General features: G+C 51.9%; 1 protein-coding gene across 5 annotated transcripts; it reads right to left on the bottom strand.

Moving 5' to 3' along the window:
* Positions 1–504: 504 nt before the first annotated feature.
* Positions 505–24489, bottom strand: DPP3 (dipeptidyl peptidase 3). 5 transcript variants are annotated; one of them, XM_005598324.4, is made up of 18 exons: positions 24337–24489; positions 22902–23179; positions 16421–16510; positions 15694–15831; positions 15021–15095; positions 14312–14405; positions 11079–11209; positions 10822–10952; positions 10686–10744; positions 8126–8320; positions 7798–7910; positions 7356–7448; positions 5700–5762; positions 5478–5602; positions 5240–5360; positions 3973–4152; positions 3645–3807; positions 505–1002 (listed from the first exon to the last, which is right to left on the bottom strand). In XM_005598324.4, exons 1-18 carry the CDS (start codon positions 24386–24388, stop codon positions 830–832), a joined length of 2274 nt encoding a protein of 757 aa, XP_005598381.2. In that variant the 5' UTR covers positions 24389–24489; the 3' UTR covers positions 505–829. The 5 variants fall into 5 exon arrangements, with proteins under 5 accessions (XP_005598381.2, XP_001496331.4, XP_005598382.1 ...); XM_001496281.7 differs by having other exon boundaries at positions 22902–23176; positions 24337–24422; XM_005598325.4 differs by having other exon boundaries at positions 24019–24377.
* Between the last annotated feature and the right edge of the window lie 1289 nt (positions 24490–25778).

The following is a 25778-nucleotide window of genomic DNA, read 5'->3' as shown; positions in this document are numbered from 1 at the left end:
TCATTTGCTTTATCTTTGCTCCTTCCCAGCCAGAGCTTCTGGATACTGCAAACCTCGAGGCTTGGAAAGGGGCCCTTCTAGTGTTTAACAGCAGCAAAACTAACTCCTCTTCTCTTCCATCTTCACAGTTAATGGGGTCGTAAAGGGGCCCTGTCCTTTCTTCCCGCCTTACTGTAGGGGTCCGGGCTTAGAGGCATAACACACAAGTCTTAAGAGATTAAATCCTAGGATTCTGACAAAGTGGAGGGTTTCCAGTTTTTAGGCTCCCGGAATATTTTAAAATACAAGAAATGCCACAAAGGAGGATTGCAAAAATTGTGTCGTGTTCATCTCTGTGACTGTGTATCTTCATTTAGAGGTGATGTCAAAATCACCGCCCCTTGTTGTGGATGAGAGCCTAAAAATGACCCTCCTGTCTCCTCCCCGGGCCTTGATCCCACCACCCTGCCGGGAGCAAGTAAGAAGTGAGACGGAGGCAAGGAGGAATCGAACCAATCACAAAGATGGTGGTTGTTTCTATATTTATTTTTCTGGTTATAAAAGTAACGTGAGGAGCACTGGATTGGAGAGAAGGTTTGAGTCCTGCGGGGTCTAGACAGGTCACTTCTCAGAACTTCCATTTCCTCATCTGGAAAGCAGGATCAGAAGCCCTGCATCGTCCACTCCAATGCGGGGAGCGCCCATCAAATGAGATAACACAGGGAAGCGCTTGGTAGACTGAAAAGTGCTGGCAAATGCAAAGAGTTAGTGTCGCCACCCTCGGCCCAGGTAGCACCAAAGTCCACGCTGCTGGGCCTCCCCTGGCCTCTGATACACACACAAATCTTCCTCAAGCCTGGCCAGATGGGGCCTCACTGGGGCCCTTCCAGAACCGTGCATCAGCTGTGGCCAGCTGGGTGAGGACCTCTTCCAACTCGGGCCCATCCTCCGGGAAGCGCTCAGAGAAGGATTGGATGAGGCCGGCCGCCGAGGCCTCGTACTCAAGAAGCTGCACTTCGGAGCCTGGGGAGGAGATGGAGAGGACACAGCGGCAGGGAAAGGTGTTAAAAGGGAAGTGGAATCATAATCATAATCGTAATTATAGGAGCAGCTAGTTCTTCCTGAGCTCTTACCATGTTACAAAAATTGTGTGCAATGTTTTGGGTTAATTATCTAATTTAATTCTTACAATAACTCTATGAGGAAGGAAATATTAAAGGGGGAGTATTTGATGAATTGGTGCATTCCTTCATTCCTTCCTTCACTCAGTTAATAAAGATTTACACCAGGTGCCACAGGAGGTGAAGCAGACAGTCCTTGGCCTCCTGAATTACAGTCCAGCAATTGCTTCATCTCTGTCTACTTGTGGGACCTTGGGCAAGTTTCTCAACCTCTCTAAGCCTTAGTTTCCTCATCTGTAAAGTGGGGGTGAGCACAGCACCTCTTCTCTCAAGAAGCAGTGGTGATTAAATACAATAATGCATCGAGTGGGTGCCCAACAAAGGCCAGCTACCAGCAGCCTCATTATCTCTGAGCCCATTTACTCATCTGTCAAATGGGACTGTTCCAAGGGCATCCATTGAACTCATGGGCTGTTGCGAAGGTCCCCTGAATACTCACGGGGAGCATGTCCCTCTAACACACTTCCACTGCTCTGCCCACTCACGGCGCCTTGTGCTCTGTGCACTGGGAGGGGTATGTAGCTAAGAGCACAGGTGCTGGGTTTAGACAGCCCAAGTCCAAATCCTGGTTCTGCTACCCACTCGCTGTGTGATCTCAGGCAGATACACAGCCCCTCTGTGCCTTGGTTTCCACAAAATGGGGATAATAACTTCCTCGTTGGATTCTTGGGAGTTAATCCATGGAAAGCTTTTACCCAGTTCCTGGCACGTGGAAGTCCCAAGAAGTCAGTGACCAACGTCATCAACATCATCACCACCATGACCTTTGAAAATTCAGCCTGTTCTTCAGGCCTAGTTTAACCCCCACTTTCCTCCCAGAACCTTCCCTGATTCCCTCGAAAGTGGATGTGATCTCCCCTCCTCTAAGTGTGCAGACCACTTCTGTGTGTCTCTTGGGCACTCATGAACACTTCTCATTTCTCTCCATGTTTTATCATTCCTAATGGGTGGTGAACTAATGAGGGGAGGGCCTGGGTCCGATTCATCTCTTGATCCCCAATGGCCCACACAAGGCTGGACAGAGAAAGCAATGATGATATTGTCCATGTAAGAAGCACTTACTATGTGCCTGGCGTGATTCGTTCATTCACACATTTGACAGACACTGAGAAGCTGCTGTGTGCCAGGCCCTGCACTGGTGCTGGGGAGATGCCTGTTGCCATGGAGACGAGGCACCCAGGAAAATGGCAGAGTGATGGGCACATGACGAAAATGAAGCTGAATGACAGATTAGAGAGACTGACTCGTTTTTAGGTAGAGGGGTCAGGGACAGCTTCTCCCAGGAGGTGCCAATGAACAGAGACTCGAATGACAAGAAGGATCAGCCAGCCAAAGATCTGGGGGAGGACCGTGCCAAGCAGAGGGAATAGTGAATGCAAAAACTACAGGGCTGGAGCGAGCTCAGGGGGCTGGACAAACAGAAAGGCTGGTGTGCCTGGAGGGCAGCAAGGCAGGGAAGAGGGGTCACTGAGGCCAGGAACGGGTCGGGGCCACTTCCCAAGGAGCCTCTGGAGCGCAGGGCAAAGAGTCTGGAAAAAGCGTCTTAAATGCTTTTTCCTCACCAGTAGGAGGTAATTATTTCATTTAACCCTGATAGCTGCAAGCCTTGAGCAAGTTACTCTCTATGCCTCAGTTTCCTTATCTGTAAAATGGGGATGATAAAAATACCTACTTCATTGGGTTACTGTGAGGATTTAAAGGTTAATCCATGGAAACCACTCAGAACTCAAAGGAAGTACTTAATTCAGGCTCACTATTAGCATCAGCACACTGTCAACACTGGCTTTACAAATGAAGACACTGAAGCCCAGAGAGGTTAAGTGATTAGGCCAAGGTCACAGGGCAGTTCTGAAGCTCATGCTCTAACCACCACACGGCACCACCTGTTCTCAGGTGCCTCATGTGACAGGTGTCGGGAAAGATGAGTCAAGGCGTGACAGGAAAGTGAATGCAGTGAGGTGCTGGGACCCCAAGGACTTCTAATACAAAAGGTACAAGTGCAACGCAGACGGGGTCAGGGCTTCTGGAAATGGAATCATCACTTAAGGAAGAGGGATGACGGACGGGGATGCTGATCCTGTCCTGTTCTCTGCCAAGTTGCATTGTCCCCTGGGTTCCATTCATCCTCCTGAGTCCCAACTCACAGCGTGACCTGACCTCGCTCCTGGGCCCCCTGATTCTCCAGTAGCCTGCCTGGTCTCCCCATAAGCGTGGCGTCTGTCTGTTCCACTAGCCCCTGCTCTGCTGGCCTTCCTCAAACCTTCTGTTGTCCTCTTACGACCAGTGTGACCCTGGGTGTGCGGGGTGGTGGTGGTAGAAGCCAAGGTTTGGGCCTGAGTTGTGGCATGGCGAGGACTGTGGCTCGGAGGGAGGAGCCACCCCAGGCAGCCTTCCCTGAGCCCCACACCGGGTCCGTTCCAGGCCTCCTTGTGCCCCCATAGGGCTTGTAGGGCCCCCATCCGAGGGGGCTCAGGAGTCCATTACCTTCGAGGCGAGTGTTAGGCTGAACAATGAGCTTTCGAGATTCCTTGCGGAGCAGCACCGTGTCCCTGAGGGTAAGGAAGCACTCAGGGGGTGCATCGGTGACCGCCGCATACCCCTCGTACAGGGCCCGGCCTCCGGCCACATCCCCTGTGGACTTCAGCACCTGTGGGAGGACAGATGGAGTTGGTGCCTGTGATGGGAGCCCACCCCGCGTCCACAGGGCTCTGCCAGGGGCCACAGCCCTGGACCGTGTCTGCTCTCCTATAGTGCTCCTGTGCTGAATATGCGAGAAACACAGATCGAGTGCCCCTCACAGGCCTCCGCTTACCTGGAGTCTCCGCAGGAACCGCTCCAGGGCAGGCTTGCCCACAGACCGGATCTTGCTGCGGTCAAGACGGACCCGGGCATCTGGGCGCCCATCGGAGCCTGTGGTGGGAGTGACGGTCACGAGTCCCTCGCCAGCCTCCAGCAAGACCCTCAGGATCACAAACCGGGCCTGCATGTGGGCCTGCCGGGGCCAAGGAGAAGGAATCATTTGCAGCCCTGAGATAAGACGTACCAAGAGCTTGTTCCAAGGCCGAATACAGTCTGTGCTCATTAATCGTCAATTACTATTATTGTTTTATTCTCCCCCACCCTGTGGGTCCTTTTCTGCCTATTCCTCTCCCCTCAAATGCTTCCTCCCTCCTCTACTCACAAGGGAGGGCGGGCTGCCTGAGGGATTGGGAGGCCATTTCCAGGCAGGACCTGGAGCCCTCTGCTCCCCCTTGTCACCCACCCTCTGCTGCTCCAAACCCCACCCTGATGACAGCAGTCCCCCAGAGGGTCCCTCGCCACCAGGACCCCGAGCACTTTCTCCTCCAAAATCTTCTTAGCATTCAACAGTGGGACCAAGTAGGCATCAATATCCCTAGTTTACAGATGAGAAAACAGATGCCCAGAGAAGTGAAGTGACTTGCTCAGGGTCACACAGCTGGTAAGGGAGAGCAAGGACTCAGACCCAAGCTTCCTGACACTAAAATGTGTATTCTTTTGGTGATATATTACCTCCTCAAAACATACTTTGGCTTTTTACAACATTTCTATTGCTTCCCCTATTTCCAAATACATCTCATAATCGAGCGCTGCAGCCTGATGGGTCTGCCGGCAGGCCGCTTGGATTTGAATCTTGGCTCTGTTACTTACCAGTGTGTTAGTTAATCTCTTTGTGCCTCAATTTCCTCATCTCTAAAATGAAGGTAATGATAGTGTACCTGCCTCCTGGGTTGATAATGGGAGCAAACGAGCTGATTCACGTAAAGCGCCTAGAACTGTGTGTGGCACAGAGTAAGTCCTACGCAAGTCACCTATTAGTAGTCGTAGTAAAATCTTCTCATCTGATTCGCCCTGAAAGGTGGGCAGGGAGATGATCGCTCCTGCTCCACAGACAGGGACACTCAGGCTCACAGCAGTGCATGACCTGCCCCCACATGCAGTGGATCTGGGATTAAACCCAGTTTATGTGCCTCGTGGGTATGTCCCCTCCCTACGCTCAGAATCCTGATCTTGGCCCCCATGGCAGGCTCCCCTGCTCCTGAGGGCTCCCCCGGCCCCACCTGTCTCCAGCTGGCGGTCTCAGGGGTATAGAACTCCAGCGCGAGCAGCCCGGCCCGAACCATGTTGAGCCAATTCACATAGATGACATCTTCGGCATCAGCCCCCTCAAAGCCAAAGATCCTGAGGGAGAGGAAGGTGTGTGTGTGGTGGGGGTCTGAGGCTGCCTGGGCCCTGCCCTCTCTGCCGGCACCCCTCCTCCCGCAGGACACCCCCCACCGCCACGCCTGCTGTTCGTACTCCAGCACTTGGGGGTTGAGGCAGAGATAGAGGCCCACGCTCTCCGCCCGGCACTCTTCGTAGCTGGAGGCGATGGTGCTGAACTTGCTGTCCCACGTCTCCCCGCTCCGGTACCAGCTCTGAATCTGGAGGGGAGGCCCAAGAAGCAGGTTTAGGGGCGGCTGCCACCCCACCCGTGCCCACCCTCCCAGCATCCTGGGGCTCCGCCGAGGCCACCCTCACCTGCTCCCCGGTCTCGGGGTTGATCACCGTGTCCTGGTCAAAGTTGAATGCTCCTTTCTCATCCTGCAGGAGAAGAGTCATGAACACGGGGCGGCTGAGGGAAAGGAGGCCCTGCCCTAGTCTGGGCCTGCAGCTCCAGGATCCCAGGGCCTGACGCGTGGCTCCGAAAGGTGAGCCCGGGAGCAGCAGGCCGACCCGCAGGAACACGGGGTCTAGTGACAAACTGCTGCCTCCGCACCTGAGGCCTGTGACACTGGCTGCCCTCTTAGAGCCCCCAGGAGGTGGAGGAAGCAGAACCACTGCCCCACCGCACAGAGAGGGACACTGAGGGCCAGAGAGCAGAAGGACCTGCCCAGAGTCAGGCGAAGACCCCCCGTATCTCAGGAGCCTAGCTGGAGATGTCCCAGGGGGTGGGCCAGAGAGCTGGGCTGCTCGCGCCCTACGTGCCTCCTGGTCCCTCTCCCAGTGCTGGCAGGAGGGCACAGCATGTGATTCTCTACCTCGAACAAGCACCACCCTCACCATCCTCTCCCTGCGCCAAGTATCTTTTCTGCATCATCCATTTAATCCTCACAATCACCCTGAGGAAGGTTCCATCATTAGCCCACTTCTCAGATGAGGAAACTGAGGCTCAGAGACTAAGAGCCCCAAAGTGGAATCAGAGCACATAACCTCCATGCACTGTCTCTTAACAACATCCATTTCCAGAGTGCCTACTGCGTGTCAAGCAAACCTCAGGGCTTACTATCCGGCTTCGCTTTTATTCCTTACGTGAGCCCATACAGTAAGGGTCAGGAACTCCATTTTACAGACAGGCCAACTGAGGCTCGGTGAGGGGAACTGACTTATCCTAGGCCACAGAGTGGCCACATTTGTCCCCACTTCCCTGTGACTTCCAAGCCTGAACGGGCCCAAGGCCAGGCTGCTGCACCCAGCAGTTGTGCTCTGAATCCTCCTGACATCCAGGCGCAGCTCCAGCCCCTCCTCATTCAGGGAGGCAGCCCCACCCCACAGGGAGCAGGCCCCATCCAGAACTCCGCTCCCTCTGAGGTCCTCGCCCCGCCCGCCTCCGGTCATCTCATCTGTTGTGGCTCCGTGCTGGGGGTCCATATGGGCTCTCCTCAGCCTGCCAGAAAGGCCATCTGTCTTTCTCATATTCCCTGAGTGTATGTCGAGGGGGCTCCAGCCACTCTGGCCAGATGGCAGGAAGGTGCTGCCCTCAGGAGACCTCGCTCCCTACACTGGCTAGAAAGGTACAGCTCCAGGGAACAGCAGTGCAAAGCCAGACAGTGTTGAAGACTCAGGACTGGGAGCACCCAGAGACGGCCCCTCCCAGCCTCTCTGTCCCGGGGGCTGCCTGAGTCACACCCTCAGGGCAGACTTCCTTGGCTCGGGCCAAGCAATTCCTCTGGAAGACTCTGGGCAGAAAACTCTGTGGTGGGGGACCTCAGTGGGACTGTCCTGCAGGTCACACTCAATCCTTGCACCCACTCAGTCCTTGGAGGTCCTGGGACATCTTGGGAGAGGGCAAGACAGGGACTTCTCTGCTTAAGGGGCCATTTCCCCCACCTGACCCAAAGCCCCTGAGGGAAGGCCTGATCACGGGGAGGGGAGCTGCAGGCCTGGGCACCAGGGGCTGACTGGCCATGTTCTTACCTGCACGAAGAGCTTGCCGCTGCCATGGCCCAGCAGCTCGTGCAGTCCCACCTGCACGTCAAAGGAGGGACCCTTCCAGCGGATGTACAGGTCCTGCCAAGACAAGCAGAGGCCCACGCTGTCCACTGTCCCACCATGGCCACATAGCCTGCCAACGGCTCCTCTGCCAAGCTGAGGGCCCAGCCTGATGCACGTTTGGTAAAGACCTACTACACGCCAGGCTCCACACTGCGTACCACAGGGCCCATCTCATCCTTGCACAACCGGGAGAAAGGGACTGCCTCCACTGATTGACAGGTGAGGAAACCGGCTCTGAAGTCACAAGGCCACACGGCTAAGAAGTGGGAGAGCCTTTCTTCTCCACTGCACTGGGCTGTCTGCCCTCCTGCGTCAGCTAAGTCAGGCCAGGCCCAGCCCTGACCCTCGGGCTGCCAGTGCCCACCTTGTCATCCTCCTCCAGGAAGGTGAGCTTCTCCCGCTGCGTGGTGTAGGACACAGCCAGCACGTTCCCCAGTGACACGTTCTTAAAGCCTTCCGTCTGCCTCAGGTCGTCGTCTGGAGAAGGCGGGGAGGAGACCAGGGAGAAGGGGCAAAGGTCAAGGGTCACGGACAAGAAGTCTAGACAAGAGGACAGGCTGGGATGGGGAACTGAGCAGGCAATTTGTGGCCAGAGTGAGTGTGTGGAGGGGGAGGGGGCGATTCTCAATGGAGGCTCCTGGGGACTTGGGGTGACTGTCCTGGTTCCAGGGGCTCGGTTAGAGGAAGCTCACAGTTGGGGATGTTGATGCCAGCGGGGATGCCAGAGCCAGCGAAGGTGAGAACATCCAGGGAGGTGAAGTCGGGGGTGAGGAACTTGTCCTTCTCGAAGGCTGGGGGCCAGGGCAGCTCCTTCAGCAGCTGCTCTGCGCTTGCCACCAGCCATTCAAACTTGGCACTCATGGCCTTGTTCACCATGGCCACGAAGCCTGCAGGGGAGGAAGGGGGGCCGGGGGTTGGCAGGGTGTAGGAGGGATCCCACCCCCTACTCAACTCCTCTACCCCTCCAGCCATCACAAATTTATTGACTCGGGCTGTGTGCAATGACCCTGTACTGGCCACTGGGGAGAGCAGTGACCCAGGCCTGGGCTCTGCCTTCATGGAGGGTGGCGGTGAGTGGTGTGGAGAGATGGCTTCACCAGGTAACGTCTGAGATGGATCTTAAAAGGGAGCATGTAGGGGGTGCTGGGGAAAGGATCAGATTCCCAGTGGAAGGGACTGCACAAGCAAAGAAAAATGCTCTCCTTGGGGGACCTGTGAGCTGTCCTGCATGGCTAGAGCCTCTGGCTTGTGAGTGCGGCTGCTGCACAGAGGACTGGGACTGATCCTTTTAGACTTAATGCAGTGAGAGTTCCTGGCTCAAAGTAGTGTTTCCAAAATTACACTCTACAGAACACGTTTTCTATGAGATCCTTCATAAAGAAAGAGCTTCCTGGTCAAATAAGTTTGGGCAATGCTATATACTCTATTTCCAAATTCTTGGAGGTTCCTAATGCACATTTGCATCTTAAAAGTACTTAAGAGCCTGCAGGCAAGACCCCTTGCTGCTTAGCACTGAACCTTCCTGGATGCAATTCTTGTTAACACCACATGGACTAAACCTTGGGAAGGCCTGGCCTAGACTGTTGGCTGGTCAGGCTCTTGAGAAGAAGGAGTTAACCTGGCCAAGACTCAGGCTTGGCAAAGCCCCCCTGTCTGGATCCCATCTGTCAGGTGGAATCGTCACACCAGGCCAGGAAGACAGGAGGATTAAAATAGCAAAGAAGGAAAAGCAACCTAAATGTCCAACAATTGGGGATTGGCTAAATAAATTAGGGAGCAGCTATACGACAGCACACCATGCAACTGTTAGACATACAGGACAAGATCAAATGTTGTGGGAAATTATTTAATATATACTGTGAATACTATGCAGCTATTAAAAAGAATGTGGCAAGTCTATATGTACTGATATGAAAAGATATCCAAGATAGACTGTTAAGTGAAAAAAGTGAGTAGCAGAATAATACAGAGAGTATAATCTCATTCACTTGGATGAATTAAAAGTAATGTGTATGTGCGTGAATCCTTAAACAAAGGTCTGGAAGGATCTGTACTCAACTGTGAACTGTGGTGACCTCTGAAGGAGAGTGACATAGGGGAGGGTGGTAAAGGAGGGACTTCAATATTGTTCCCATTACTTACAACAAATGTGGATTTTTAAATTATACACACACGTACACACACACACACACATATACACACACTTTTATAAACATTTATAGCTCTATACAAAAACAAAAGACAAGACTTACACTCCAAATTTTAACCTTAGGGTAGGTGCAATTACAGTTCTTTTTTTTTTCTGTGTATTTTCAAAAATTTTGACCATGAACATGGAATCTTTCTAATAATCACAATAAGTTACATGAGAAGGGAAACCTCTGAGATGGAGGCTGCTGAGGAGGCCCTGGGGTCTCAGCCCCCAGAGTAGGCCTGGCTAAGCTGCTGTGGGTGAATCAGGAAAGCTGCAGGTGTGTATGCCTTTCTCCTCGTCAGGCCCCAGGACCGCCTGCCCCCTTATGCCTCGTCCCTGGGCCTGGATCTATGGACTCAGATCCAAGGCCCCTGGATGGCTGTTGAGGATCTCCTCTCTCCTTCCAGGCTAATCTCTCTGGCTTCCAGCAGTTAGATGCTCCTGCCTCTGCACCCAGGGTCTGGGGAGGGTAAGGCCTGGCAGAGACGAGTCTAAATCCTCAGGCTGGATGCCCTGCTTTGCACAGGTAGGTCCCATGGGGGCGTGAGCATGGAGGCCAAGGCAGCCTGCCACCTGCCCTGGGATAACAGCAGCTGAGACCGTTCACAGATATAATGTTAATTGTGCTCCCATTCACCCGGGGCTTTTTAGGTGCCTGGCCTTGTGCTGAGCAGTCTGCATACAATACCTCACTTCCCACACACCCAAAAGGGAGTGACTGATGCTCAGTGGTGGGGTTAACTGACCCAAGGTGACATAGCCGCGGAGCTTGGAAAGGATGGAGCCTGTGCCCAGACCAGACACCAGAGGCAGCACAGCAAAGTGGCTCAGAGACAGGGCGTCTGTGCCTCAGTTCCCACATCTGTAAAGTGAGGACAGAAATCCTCATGGGATGATGGTGTCTAAACGAGCTAATATAGGTAAGTGCCCAGGTAATACAGACAACTCATCAACGCCGGCTGCTGTTACTATTATTACCACTGCCAAGGGGGAAGGCAGCAGCCTTAGGGGACGTGGGATAAAGGTTCCAACCTGACCGCCCTCCTCCCAGAAGTTACCTTCAAACTCTCCTCGGGAACCAAAAGGGTCGCGGTAGCTCTCGATGAACCCGATGTAACTGGGGGAGAGAAGGGCAGAGATGGAGGAGCGGCGCGCAGGAGCAGACGGGGTGGGGGTGAAGGCTGGGCACCTCACCTCTCCACGATGGGGCCTTTGTCCTGGATCCAGAAGCGGGAGCCCCTCTTGTGGGCCTCAATGGAGCCCTGGGTGAAGCTTTCTATGTACTGGGCCAGCATCTGCTCCTGGTGGCTATTGGCTGCATACGCCTGGGAGTGAGCAGTGGTCCATCAGCCTCGGGCCACCCACCCAGCCCACACCCCCGCCTTTGCTGCCTGAGGGATCCAGGCCCACCCACCACCACCCCACACACCTCAGCCCCCAGCCAGCGCTACCTTGGCTTTCTCCAGGTGCTCCACCACCTTCTGGAGGATGGGTGCATAGTCCCCCCGGGTCACCTGGAAATGGCTCCCCCGGAATGTGTAGCTCTTCAGCTTGGAAGTCATTTCGGAGTCCAGAGCAGGCTCTGAGGGGGGAGGGCTCACTCAGGGAAAAGGCTAGTGCAAGACACCCCAGCACCCCTCCAGGACGCTCTTTCATCTAAGATCTCACGCATGTATAAAGCCCTAAGAACATTTCATGTTACATAATATATAAATTTTTAAAGATGAAAGTGTATACCCATTTCTGTAACATTTCTTACATTAAAGATGTAAGTGTATACTAATATTATGTAACATGAAATGTTCCAAGTGCTTTACATGTGTTCATTTAAGCCTCACAGCAACTCTGGGGAGAGAAGGAAATTATTATCTCCACTTCATAGACGAAGAAACTAAGGCACCGAGAGGTTAAGTAACTTTTCAAAGGTCACACAGCAGCAAGTGGCAATGGCAGAGCAGGATTGAAACCCAGTGCAGCAGACTGCATCTTACAAGACAGCCATACCCTAAACGTAATGACAATGGGCCTTACAAGGAGACAAGAGGGTGAATGGGAAGTGGGAGATGTGACGACAGGAGAAAGGGGTTGCAGAAATGTGAGGAAGGAGCCATGAGCAAAGGAACGCAGGCAGCCTCTAGCAGCCCAAAGAGGCAAAGAAACAGACTGCCCCCCGCAGACCCCAGAAGGGACTGGAGTCCTGTTTTAGAGTGGACCTCCAGAACTATAACAGAATAAATGTATGTTGCTTTATGCCACTAAATTTGTAGTGATTTTGTTACAGAAGCAATGGGATACCAACATACTGCTGTATTTTGTTTGTTGGCTCTGAAGAATATAATATACTTCTAGGTTACGTAAAAAGAATTTTAAAAAGACAGCCACGGTATCTGCCATCTCCCAGTGTGACTTCTTCCATTAGGGCATGGCGGCTGTATTCCCTCCTTTTGATGGGGGGAGGGTTTGTGACGACACAGAAGTGAAGCCATGTGACTGCCAAGGCAAGGTTGTAAAAGGCGACACAGCTTCTGCCTGGCTCTCTTGGGACGCTTGCTCTCGGAGGCCAGCCACCATGAGCAATATGCAGAAGCCACGTGAGGCGTTTGGGTTGACAGTCCCAGCTGAGGTCCCAGCAAACAGACAGCTAGCATCTCCCACTAGATGTGTGAGCCTGCAGATGATTCCAGCCCCTGGCTGTCAAGTCACCCCAGCCTCCAGGTCTTCCCAGCTGAGGCCTCAGATATCGTCAACCAGACATGAGCTGTTCCTACCATGCCCCGTCCAAATGCTTGACCCACAGAGTCCGTGATCATGAAAAGGTGGGTTTACATCACTAAATTTTGGGGGCGTTTGTTACACAGCAATAGGTAACTGATACACTCAAGCTGCCAGGCTCCAGAGCCACACTCTTAACCACTGTCCCAGGCTGCATCCTATCCTACGAGTATAGGCTGAGTTTGTATGCCGGTGTGACCTACTCCTATTTGCTGGAACCCAATATCCTTTTCTCTAGTCAAACCGAACGACTGGCTAACCCCTAAACTCTCCCTCACACTGCTTTTGCTCCTGCTGTTCCCTCCACCAGGGACGCAGTGCCCTCCCATCTTCATTTAGTCCGACACTGAGTATTTGAGTATCTACAAGTGCCAGCTGCTGGGGAGACAATGGTGAACGGAACACACAGTTCCTCCTCTCGAGGAGCTGGTGGTCAACAGGAAAATCACGGGGAAATTACCGGGCATGCTGATGGGAAAAGGGAAGGGCCCGGACTCAGTTATGGGAAGGCAGGGAAAGGTCCTGGAGGTGATGTCCAAGTACACCCTAAAGGATGAGCAGATCGTCACCAGGTGAACACCTCAAGGGGAGGGATGACATTCCAGGCGGAAAGGGGGAACAGACTGTGCAAAGGCCCAGGGAGGGTACATGAGAACATGGCGTTTTCAGGGAACTGGAAGCTGCTGAGCATGGCTGGGGTACAGAGTCTAAGTGGGAGGCTGGGGACATATGAGGGTGGGGCTGAGAGGTGGGATTTGGATGGGGAAGGGAGAACCAGGTTGCAAAGAGGGGTCTGGAAGTCTCTGTCCACACTGCATTCATTTCCTCCTCATCTGGTAACAGACCCCAGTTTTCTTTTGAGAATCCCCCGCCCCACTACTGTCTCCAGTTCAGGTGGTGGGAGGGGCTGACCTCATTGCCTGGCTCTGAGGTAGGCTTGGGACCAGGTCTAGCTAATCAGAGACCTGGCCCTTGACCACAGGGATTGGTTCACAGATAAATACGGGACCCAAAATAGAGAAACCAGAGTCACTTTCAGGCCTTATGAAGAAACTCCTGGGAGAAAAGCGTCTCTTTCTGCTGGAATGACCATGCTACTGGCCACCAGGCCCTGTGTGGGGAGCAGCTTTCCATGGACAAGGTCAAAGAGACGGCCAAGACAAGAGACAGAGAGAGAAATTTCTGAGAATACTGTCTGAGCAGCTGGATCCAGCGGTGCCTGAAGCCATCCTATTCTGGGCTTTTCAATTACCCAAGCCTGTAAAGTCCCGTTTTTGGTTTAGGGAAATTTGAAATAGGTTTCTTCACTTGTAACCAAAGAGTTCTGAATGACAGAGCCCTTGGAGGTAGATTTAGGCTTTAGTCTGAGGGTACTCTGAGAGATATTTAGGAAGCAGAATTTAATAAGTTCACCGTCTTCACCTTTTTATATTCCCCCCAACCTCCAAGACAGATATGGTCACCTCTTCCATTAAGCCTTCACTGTGTGAGGTTTGGATTTCTCTCCTAGGCTGTTATGGGACGTATGGTGCAGCCTCTCTCCCTGCTGTTTACGTAGTTTGTTATCTTCGGGGCCACTGCCTGGAGAATGGGGACCACGCCCAACACACAGCCCCCTCAGAGGCTTGCAGCCGTGACACTGGCCAAGTTGAACAGAACCCCTCCCCCTACTGCATACCTTTACTGTCACCGCCAATACCGGGCTAGCCATGCTCACCTCACAGGAACCACGGGATGCTGAGCATGGCCCGGAGCTGGGCACCCAGTAAGTCTTCGATCAACATCTGCCATAACTCTTATGAATGTTATTCCCACACCTACCCCATAACCTGCTAAGCCCTGTCCTCAGTTCTGGCGCCCTCCACCACGGTCCACGTTAAAGAGGGAGGAGAAGGGTGTGCGCAAGGCTCACCTGCGCCAAGCACGGAAGCCAACCGCACCTCGTAGCGGGGCTGCCCATCCTGGCCGACCTCCTTGAAGAGCCGTGTGTTGTAGGCACTGAGGTTCTGGAAAAGACCAGGGCAGAGGTTTGGGGGAGAGTATGTCCAGAGGGGGCTGTGGGGAGGGAAAATGAGTCACACCAGGGAAAGGAGATATAGCAGCAAAGCAGGCCAGGGCCTGCGGGGGACCCACCTGAGTCGGCTGGGAGGGGAGACAGGGTGGGGAGACTCTGCTGCTCTGCTCAGCCCACTGAGCACTAACTTTTACTAAGCGTTGACTCGACCGTGCCAGGCAGTGCATGGCCTCAGCGAACCCAGGGCTACAGGAGGCAGGCAGGCCCCGTTTCAGACAAGGAAACGGGTCATGCAGAGCTAGGAGGTGAAACCGACGCGTGGACTCCAGAGCCCAGTGGGAAGTGGCTCTGATGGTCTGTGTCGCCAGCCCTGAGGCCGTCCTAAGGCCCTTCAGCCTGGGGTGGAGCAGGGGCAGCTCCATCAGGGTCCCCCTGGGGATGGCTACCTCATTCGAGCCAGGCTGACTCTTAGACAAGGATTCCCAAGTCTTCTCCACCTGGGGGACCCAAAATGCCCCTGTCTCTGGGCCCAAGCTGAGACTCAGGAGTGGGTGCCGGAGGTGAGGGGGCCCCATCAAACCACTGCCCGAGTGCCCAACCCGCAAACCTGTGAGTCCAGAAAGTCTTGGGCCAGTTTGGCATCTTCCATGGTACAATCCCCAGAGAAATAGGTGGTGATCCCCTGTCGGGGAAGAATGATGGGAAAGAGGATTTCCGGAGGTCAGGGTGCTGCAGGGGCGGCTGGCGAATCCCTTCCCAGTGCACTCTCCAGCCCCAGGCTTCCTGTATGTCCTCTCAGCAGCCTCCACCCTGTCCCCCTCCATCTCTTTGCAGGGGAAAAAACTCTAACACAAGCAACAGAGGCCCATCTCCAGCCTTCCTGCAGCTCTGCTGCAGCCTCGCACAGGCTGGCCTGCCCCTAAGGCTTGCCGTGTCCCTCACCCCACGCAGCTCCCAAGCAGCCTCCAGAGGCAGGAAGCCTGGGCCCAATCCTTCCCCATTCACCCCTCCTCAGCTCCCTCCAGCTCTCAGTGCTTCTCTCCTCCCCTCTTCCTGCACACAGCATCCCAGGATGTTAGAATCAGGAAGGTGTTCAGAAAGCATTTCATCTGCCCTGCTTCCCATTTTACAGATGACAAAACTGAGGCCAGCAGTGGGGAGCAGTTTTGCCTCAAGAGTGTGAGGCAAAGCCCACTGCCTTTCCATCAGGTACCCGTCCCTCCCTACCAGGTGTCCTCAAAGGACACCCTCCACTCCTCTGTACGCTTGGGGGGCCTCACCTCCTTTCCCAGCCCGAGGTGTCGAAGCCTGGACTCCAGAGAGAACATGAGCTCCCCGCAGGTCTGCCAGAGGCCCCTGACTTCTTCTGGATGCTGCTGAGCAGCCTTACTCCCTAGGATCACACGTTCCAGCTTCTCCTGCAGAGGAAGAGAGGCCACTGGCCCAGCCACACCACCCAAGCCTGCCTTCTGGAGCCTCCACATCCAGCCCAAGCTCTTCTCCCACAGCCCAAGACCTTCCGGGTCAAAGTGCAGTCGATGGACCAGCAGTATCAGCATTGCTGAGAAATGTCAAACCTCGGGCCCCGTCACAGACCTGCTCAATCAGCAGGTGCATTTCAGCAGGACTGCCAGGCAACTCAAGTGTGCAGCAAGGGCTGAGAGCCCCGGTGTAGGAGCTGCCTCTGCCTGTCACAGCGAGGGACTCCCTGTGCCCAGGCTTCTCCACTGTCCCCAACAGTGATGACCAACAGGCTCCCTTTTTGCAAGCACCTAACAGTTCACAGAGCACTTCCACATCCTCCCCTTGTTCACCCCTCGGGTCAGCATGGTCGCAGGAACTACTGCTTTTCTTTACATACGAAGAGGCTGCAGCATCCAGGGTGGCTGGGTGGCTTACCCAAGGTCATGCGGAATGGCAGCAACAGGGTCAAGGCTCCGCTTGGGGCCCCACTGCCACACCACAGGCCCCGACTTCTCCACCTTCCCCAGCCTTCCCTCAGCTCACCTTGGGCAGGTTGGGCACAAACTTGGTGTCGCCGAAGGACTTGTAGTTGCCCATGTTGGAGTAGACTCCCGCGGCATAGACCAGGAACGCCTGGGGGGAGGGAGGCATCAGACACCTGGAAGCACAGCCTCCCCCACGCCAGGGAAGTTCCCTCCTGAGATGTGAACACCCCGGAGGAGACAGTACGGGTGAGGCTGGGAAATCTGGGGGCAGGACCCAGATCCCGGGAAGCTCCAGTCTGGCCCCAACATACTTTCACACACCCATCTTCACACACCCGTTGTCCAGTCAAACTAGTCTTCTCAGGAGCTCCCAAACACATCTAAAGGTTCACACACCTTTGTTCCTGCTATGGCCAGCTCCCTATCAGCCACCTGTGGCCATCCCATATGACCTTTAAGGCCCAGTTCAAGCATGACCTCCTTCTGCAAAAAGCCTGTCCTCTGCCCCCAACCTGTCAGGCAGCTGACGTTGGAAGCATCAAATGTTCGAGCTGGAGGGCCTTGGCCATCTATTCCACAGCTTTTGCTGGCCCAAAATCTAGTCTCCTTTCCTGCAGCAATAAGAGCTCCATCTTCCTTTCACAGGGGGAGGAATCTTCCTTCTCCGACTCCTGTGGTAGGCACAGGCTCAGGCTAGCCAGGAAGAGCCATACCCAGGCAATTTCCCAGCGGCAAAAAGCCTGTTTTAGGGGCCGGCCCGGTGGCGCAGTGGTTAAGTTCACACATTCCACTTCGGCAGCCTGGGGTTCGCCAGTTCGGATCCCAGGTGTAGACATGGCACCACTTGGCAAAAGCCATGATGTGGTAGGCATCCCACATATTAAAAAAAAGTAGAGGAAGATGGGCACAGATGGTAGCTTCGGGTCAGTCTTCCTCAGCAAAAAGAGGAGGATTGGCAGCAGATGTTAGCTCAGGGCTAATCTTCCTTAAAAAAAAAAAAAAAAAAAGCCTATCTTATACTAGGGATCATCAAGCCTGGAGCCCCTGGAGCCCCCCTATGGAATGAGGAAAGAAAGTAAAGCTGAGAGAGGAAGACTGCATTGCAATGGTAGCACTGAGCCCCTGAATCGAGCCATACCTGAAGCCTCCCCTAGCCCTGGAACCAATAACTCTCCCTTTTTTAAAAAAAAAATAGACTTTATTTTTTAGAGCAGTCTTAAAAACTGAAAAACTGTGTTTAAAACACAGCAAAACTGAGCAGAAGGTACAGAGATTTACCATGTATCCCCTGCACCTAAACATGCACAGCATCCCCCATTATTAACATCTCCCACTAGAGTGGTACATTTGTTATAATTGATGAACCTACTCTGCCACATCACCACCCAAAGACCATAGTTTACATTAGGGTTCATTCTTGGTGATCTACATTCTATAGGTTTGGACAGATGTATGACACATATCCACCATGATGTATGATACATTTTTCTGTATCATACAGAGTAGTTTCACTGCTCTAAAAATCCTCTGTGCTCCACCTCCCCTCCCCCAGTGCCTGGCAACCACTGATCTTTTTACTGTCTCCACAGGAAAGCGATTGGCTTTTGTATATTAACTTTGTATCCTGCAACCTTGCTATAATTGCTTATTAGTTCCAGGAGTTTTTTTGTTGATTCTTTCCGATTTTCTACACAGATGATCACTTTATCTGTGAAGAAAGGTGGTTTTATGTCTTCCTTCTCAATCTGTATATCCTTTTTCCCTTTTCTTCCCTTATTACACTAGCTAGGATTTCCAGCACCATGTTGAAAAGCAGCAGTGAGAGGGGCATCCTTGCCTTGTTTCTGATCTTAGTGGGAAGGCTTTGAGTTTTTCACCATTAAATATGATGCCAGCTGTAGGTTTTCTGTAGTAGTCTTTATCAAGTTGAGGAAGTGCCCCTCTATTCCTAGTTTACTGACAGTTATCACGAATGGGTGTTGGATTTTGTCAAATGCTTTTTCTGCATCTATTGATATGACGATGTGATTTTTCTTCTTTAGCCTGTTGATACGAATCAAAAAACTTAATGATTTTCAAATGTTTAACCAGATCTTCATACCAGGATAAATCCTACTTGGTTGTGGTGTATAATTCTTTTTATACATTGTTGGATTCGGTTTGCTATATATGTTGAACATTTCTGTATCTATGTTCATGAAAAACATTGATCTGTAGTTTTCTTTTCTTGTAATGTCTTTGTCTGGTTTTGGTATTAGGGTAATGCCAGCCTCATAAAATTAGGAAGTATTCCCTCTGCTTCTCTCTTCTGAAAGAGATTATAAAGAATTGGTATAATGTCAACCTTAAATGTTTGGTAGAATTCACCAGTGAACCCATCTAAGCCTAGTGTTTTCTGTTTGAGAGGATTATTAATTATGGACTCAATTTCTTCAATGCCCGTGGGATCTGTAGTGATGTCCCTTCTTTCATTTCTGATATTAGCAGTTTGTGACCTCTCTCTTTTTTTCTTAGTTAGACTGTCTAGAGGCTTATTGATTGTTATGGTCTGGATGTTTGTCTTCCCCCACTACACCCATATGTTGAAATCGAACCCCCACAGTGATGTTATTAGAAGGTAGGGCCCTTGGCAGGTGATTAGGCCATGAGGGCAGAGCCTTCATCATTGGGATTAGCGCTCTTACAAAAGAGACCCCAGAGAGCCAGCTCGCCCATTTCACCATGTGAGGACACAGTCAGCAGTCTGCAACCTGGAAGAAAGCTTTCACCAGAATCTGACCATGCTGGCACCCCAAGACTTCCAGCCTCCAAAACTCTCAGAAATAAATTTCTGTTGTTTATACGCCACCCAGTCTGCGGTATTTTGTGATAGCAGCCCAAGAGAACAAAAGACATCAATTTTATTGATCCTTTCAAAGAACTAGCTTCTGGTTTCATTGATTTTTCTTTACTAATTTCCTGTTCTCACTTTTATTGATCTCTGATCTAATTTTTATTATTTATTTTCTTCTGCTTACTTTGGATTTAATTTGCTCTTCTTTTTCTTGTTTCCTAAGGTGGAAACTTAGATTATTGATTTTAGATATTTCTTCTTTTCTAATAGATGCATTCAGTGCTATAAATTTTCCTCTAAGCACTGCTTTCCCTGCATCCCACAAATTTTGATAAGTTGTACTTTCACTTTCATTTAGCTCAAAATATTTTTTAACTGCTCCTGAGAGTTCTTTTTTGGCCGATGTGTTATTTACAGGTGTGTTGTTTAATCTCTAAGTATTTTGGGATTTTCCAGCTATCTTTTTGTTATTGATTTCTAGTTTAACTCCATTTTGATCTGAGAGCAGACACTGTATGATTTCTATTCTTTTAAATTTGTTAAGTTGTTTTTTGTGGCCCAGAAGGTGGTCTATCTTGGTGAATGTTCCACGTGAACTCGATAAGAATGTGTATCCTGCTGTTAAATGAAGGAGTCTATAGATGTCATAACCAATGGATTGATGGAGTTGTTGAGTTCAACCATGTCTGTACTGATTTTCTGCCTGTTGGATCTGTCCATTTCTGAGAGAGGTGTTAAAGTCTCCAACTATAATATTGGATTAATCTATTTCTCCTTGCAGTTCTATCAGTTTTTGCCTCACATATTTTGATGCTCTGTTGTTAGACACACACACGTTAAAGACTGTCCTTCTTTAGTTGTGGCATGTGGGATGCCGCCTCAGCGTGGCCTGATGAGTGGTGCCATGTTCGCGCCCAGGATCCAAACCAGCAAAACCCCAGGCTGCCAAAGTGGAGCACGCAAACTTAACCACTCGGCCACAGTGCCAGCCCCTTGTCTTTGCTTCTCTATAGGTAAGATTATTTTTTCCCTCTGGCTTCTTTTAAGAATTTTTTTAATCTTTGATTTTCTGTAGTTTGAAAATGTTCTGCCCAGGTACAGGGTTTGTGGGGGTTTTTGCATTTAATATCCTGCTTGGTGTTCTCTGAGATTCCTGCATCTGCGATTTGGTATCTGACATCAATTTGGGGAAATTCTCAGTCATTATGGTTTCAGTTATTTCTTCTGTTTCTTTCTCTTTTTCTTCTTCTCCTGGTATTACCACTACATATATGTTACATCCTCTGTCCCACAATTCCTGGATACTCTGTTCTGCTTTTTTCAGTCCTTTTTCTCCTTGCTTTTCAGTTTTGGAGGTTTCTATTTGAGACATCCTCCAGTTCAGAGATTCTTTCCTCAGCTGTGTCAAGTCTGCTACTAAGCCCATTCTGGGTATTTTTCATTTCTGTTAGTGTTTTTTGATCTCTAGCATTCTTGGTTCTCTCTTAGAATTTCCATCTCTCTGCTCACCGTGCCCGTCTGTTCTTGCACACTGTCTGTTTGATCCATCAGAGCCCTTAGCATATTAGTCACAGGTGTTTTAACTCCTAGCCCAGTACGTCCATCATCCCTGCCACATCTGAATCTGGTTCTGATGCAGCTCTGTCTTTTCAAACTGTGTTTTTTGACATTTAGAATGTTTCATGGTTTTTTTTCTTGCTAGCCAGACATGATGTCCTGGGTAAAAGGAACTGCTCTAAGTAGGCCTTCAGTCACATGGTGAGATGTGGGAGCAGGGAAAGCGTTCTAGAGTCCCACGGTTAAGTCTCAGTCTCCTAGGGAGCCTTTGCCTCTGGACTGTGAACTTCACATGTGCTTCTCAGTCCCATGTCCCCCCCTGCTCCCTTAGGTGGGACAGGATGGCTAGAGCAAGCTGGAGTTGGGTATTTCCTCAGGCTCCGAGAAAACCCTGGCAGGTGATGTCCTGGCTGAATAGTTTCTCCTGAGAGCAGACCATGTTAAGAATAGAATGTTCCAGTGTGTTTCAAAAACGGTTCCTTTTCCCCGCCCCCTGCCGGAAGCACAAGGAGCTTTTTCTCTGAAATTCCTTCTGAGAATCCAGTCAGGCTCTCAGAGGCAAAATCCCCACAAGTGTGGGAGCCCCCTTAAGATTGGGTCGCCCCGGAGTTTTTAACTCTTGCATTGTCCACACTGAGCCTCCAGCAATTCGTCAATCATGGTTCAGGTTTTCCTACCCCAGCACTGGTTGCGGGGCAGGCTCCAGCTCAGACCTTTTGCTCTGGTGAGCTGTGATTCTCTGTTGACCTGCCTGTCTGTCCCTCCAGCCGTGGGGGCAGCCGTCTGCCCTGCGACCTCACTTCTCTTAGAGATCTAAGAAGAGTTGTTGGTTTTTCCAGTTTGTCCAAGTTTTTCGTTGTCGTTAGGACAAACTGGAGTCTTCTAACCTCCTCACATGCCAGACCAGAAACTGGAAGTCAGAATTTTTTTTCATTTAAGCCCATTCGAGGTGGGTTTCTGCTACTTACAAACAACAGAATCCCACTGAAAATGGTCATACTTGGGCAGCACTTTTCCATTTATGAGCAGTCCCCCAGCTATTAGCTCTTCTAACGAGTACATCAAGGCCTAGAGATGAGATGTGATCACCAAAGTTCAAAAAAGGAGGAAAAAACAGCCTGGGCCTCAGCTCAGAGATAAGTAATCCAATCCCTTTATTTTACATGTAGAAAAACAAGCCCATATTCTCATACATTCTTGGTGAAGCTTTTTTAGAAGATGATTTAACAGCACCAATCAGTTGTCAATGTACAGAGCCTCTGACCCAGCAATTCTACTTCTAGAAAGAGATCCTACTCACACATGGGCACCAGTCTGCTCATTGTGGTACTATCTCTAAGAAGAACCAGGAACAATCTGCCCAGCAATAAATTGAAGATTAAATTGCTTATTGTGTACACTGCTCCAGAAAGCTTCACAGCCAATAAATAAGAATGAGGTGGACTTATATGTACCCTATGGAAGTTCTCTAAGACATGGTGTTTGGTGAAAAAAGAAGGTCTCATAAGAACATGGAGAGCATGATCTCATTTATGTAAAAGAAAAAATAAGGAACTGATACATGGGCAGGTGTGCACGTGTCGGTACACAATACAGACAGAGGATTGAAAGGGCTGCACACCCGGCAGCCTCAGAGGTTACCTCTGGCAAGGGCATTGAGAATGAACAATTTTCGTGTTTCGTTTTGTGTCTGTCTGCATTGCTGCAATACTTAAGAATGCGTTCCTGTATTATTTGGCCAGTAGACCCACAAACAAATAAAAACCAGGCGACGGGCAGAACACCCTGCCCAGGAACGCACACTGTGGTCGAGGATGATCAGGTCCAGAACTCAGACTTCCTGATTCCTCCCCTGGACTCATTCCTCCACCGTCTCTGAACCTCCACAGCTGTTTCCTTTACTCACAGTCCTTGTAATCCCAGCAGCCGCCATTTATCTTGGCGTCAGGTCACTACAACCCTGAGAGGTACAGACAACCCTCATGCATATTTTGCAGATGAGAAGACTGAGGTCCCAGGAGGGGAACCTTTGTATTTGGATTTGTAACTTTTGCTCTAATCCACAGAGAAAGACCTTTGTACTCCTGCTTCCTGATCCCTCACACCCAGAAGCCACTCAGGAAACGCAGGTTGACCTGAGAGAACTGACCTGATACTCCTCCTCTGTAAGGCCCTCAGCCAGGGCATGCTGGCGCAGCTGGTCGGGGTCCTGGGCACGGAAGAGGCGGCTGAGCAGGGCATAAATGTAGGGGGCCTCAGGGGAGGTCTGCAGCAGAACAGCCAGGCCTCCGTACCAGGCGGCCCGTGACAGGTGGTGGGCATAGAGGCGCTCTGTGGGCGACAGCAGGCGGAAGGCCTCACGACAGTCCAGGCAAGACACGCCGATGTCATTGGGCAGGATGTACTGGGTGTCCGCCATGGGCCCTGCTGAGAACCATCACCATCATCACAGCCATGATTTACACACACCAACTGCACACCTGGCTCTGCACTCTCATGATCTCATTTAATCCTCCCAAAAGCCCATGAGAAAGGGAAAATACCATCGTACCCATTCACCAGATATGCTAACTGAGGCTCAGAGAAGGTCAGGTGACTCACCCAGGGAGATTACAAAATACACTGGTAGGCCATGTTTGACCTGAGCCACTCAACCTTAAAGATTGAATCCAACTACCCGGTATTACAGATGGGGAAACTGAGGCCCAGAGAGGCCAGGAGCTTTGCCTAATCACGCAGTGGAGGAGTCAGAAGCAAAGACCCGTATCTCTAGACTCCCAGCCCAGACACCTCTCGGTCTCACCTTCTCCTCCTCTGAATTCTCCTGCACGTTCTTCAATTCCACCCACCACTGTGTTCATAAGCACAGAGACCCGGGCTCCCAGCTGGAAGACCCAGGTTCCAATCCTGGCTCAATTCAGACTCCTAAAATCAAGTCAATTGTCTCTGTCCCTCAGTTTCTGCCTCTGTAAAATGGGGGTGATAACCCCAAACTCACCAGGTCGGTGTGCAAATTAGATGAGGTCACACCGGATGGAATGCACCTATAGCAGTAAATGATTTTCCTTGTACTCTTTTCCTCTCTCATTGCTCCTAGGATCTGTCCCACTCTTATCCCTCTAACGGTCTTTTCTTCCGCCCTCCATACTCCTACCCTCTCCCTGTGCTCGGCCACAGGGAGCTACAGAGCCACAGAAGTTCAGAGCTGGAAGAAAACTCATTTTACAGATAGGGAGATTGAGGTTTAGAGAGGCCAAGCAACTTACGACGGTCTCACAGCCCCGCTGGAATCCGGGGATCTCCCGACCCAGAGCATCTTCCACACTGCCTTCCCTTGCTGGGGACGAGTTTCCAGCCTCCCCCGCCACTCCCGATGCTCCGCCCCGACAGCACAAACCCCCGGGTTCTGAAAGGGATGTTAACCCTTCGCTGCCCGGAGCATTTCTTGGCCTCCAGGCCGCGATGAATTTGGAAGGGGTACCGGATGGGGGGCAGAAAGAGAATGATTTTGTGCTCGGTCCAGACTCGCCCTGTCCCCCGAGTGTGACACACTGTGACCCCGAAACCCGGGCGCCGGGCCTCACCTGCTGCAGCTGCTCCGATTGCAAACTCACTTCCTGCTTCCGGCTCCCCCATTCATTGGGGCTCGGCGAGCTCCGCCCTGCCGTCCAATAGTCGGGCCTCGGAGCCCTGATGGGCGTCGGCTACAGCCAACAGGCGCGCCGAGTAGAGCTTCGTCGGCCCACCCACTCCCCGCCCCTAAGAGCTGCGAGGTCAGATACGTAATGGCCTCGGCGGCCTTGGCCTTTTGTCCACGGGCCGAGGTCGCGCGGCGGCCAGGAACCTACGCGGACGGCCTGGCCGTGGCCTAGTCTTGGCAGACCGGGCTGACAAGATCCCCCGAGTCCAGGTGGGGCAGCGTTGATGTCAGGGACGGAGCATCAGGGATTCCCACCCACCCCGCTAGCCCCGACCCCGCTCTCCTTTGGGGTGTTTCTGAGTTCCTCCAGCTTGGGTTTTGCAGGTGGGAACCTGCATCATGGGCGTGATGTGGCTCCCCCTTCCTCACTGGATTCAGGAGCCGGGAGGTGAAGACTGCAAAGTGCTCAGTGCAAGGGATGGAGGCTACAGGCGAGCGGGCTGTAGATGCCAGGACCTATAGATGGTCCCACCCGTGTGGGGCGCGGAGAAACGCTCTGAGTGCATCACTGCATCGCCACTTCTCACCTCGCCGTGGGCCTGGAGGGCAGCCGCTAGACATCTCTGAGCCTCGGTTTTCTCAGCACAAAGGGGCGAGGGGCCTGGCAGTTTCTTGGTGCTGGCACCGTGTGCCTGATGGATGAGAAAGCTGCCTGGGCTGCCCAGGTCAGAGCCGGGCCTGAGGTCCACTGTCGCATGTCTGCACAGACTCAGAAGAAGACAGCCTGGCTCCGGCACTGCGTCTGCAAGTGCCTGGCGCCACGCGTGGGGAGCATTGTGAGGGCCCCAGGTGAGAGTCAGGGCGAAGGCAAGCCTTGTAGAGAATCAGGCCTCTACTGCCTACTGGCTGTGTGTCCTTGGGTGGGTCCCTCTACCTGAGTCTTGACTTCTTCAGCCAGAAAGCCAGGCTAATAATCCCTCTACTCCGAGGGATGTTGTAGGCTTGAATGAAGTGCTGACTAGGCAGTGCCACCCCCTAGTGTTGTGCAGAGACACGTGTGGGAAGAGGGGATGCCTGAAATCCACACACCCTCCTTGCCAGCCTTTGCCACACCTGTGTCTACGCCCAGAGCATCATCTGCCCACCGTGCGCACCAGTTTCTCATTCACGAAGGTGCCCAAGGACCTACTTGACACAACAGTGCCACTAACTGTTGGCTGTGATGATGATTATCATTATAGAGAGGAGCTCAACTGATTGGTCTATGTCCTTAGGAAAGTTACTCTTCTTCTTCCCTGTGCCTCAGTTTTCATTGTCTTTTAAATGGGTATAAAGTCTTCCTTGACTTGCGTGAAGTTGAAATGCACACTGGTAAAGGAGGTAGTG

The sequence above is a fragment of the Equus caballus genome, chromosome 12 (genome assembly GCF_041296265.1).
Source record: "Equus caballus isolate H_3958 breed thoroughbred chromosome 12, TB-T2T, whole genome shotgun sequence".
Taxonomy (NCBI): domain Eukaryota; kingdom Metazoa; phylum Chordata; class Mammalia; order Perissodactyla; family Equidae; genus Equus; species Equus caballus.
This window is presented reverse-complemented; position numbering and strand designations above follow the sequence as displayed.

Coding starts and splice junctions, on each gene's coding strand:
- DPP3 (XM_005598324.4), bottom strand. CDS start 24,388: ATGGGGGAGCCGGAAGCAGGAAGTGAGTTTGCAATCGGAGCAGCTGCA. Junction 10,745..10,821: donor AAAGGCCCCATCGTGGAGAG/GTGAGGTGCCCA, acceptor TCTCTCCCCCAG/TTACATCGGGTTCATCGAGA. Junction 3,808..3,972: donor GGTTCCTGCGGAGACTCCAG/GTAAGCGGAGGC, acceptor GTCCTCCCACAG/GTGCTGAAGTCCACAGGGGA.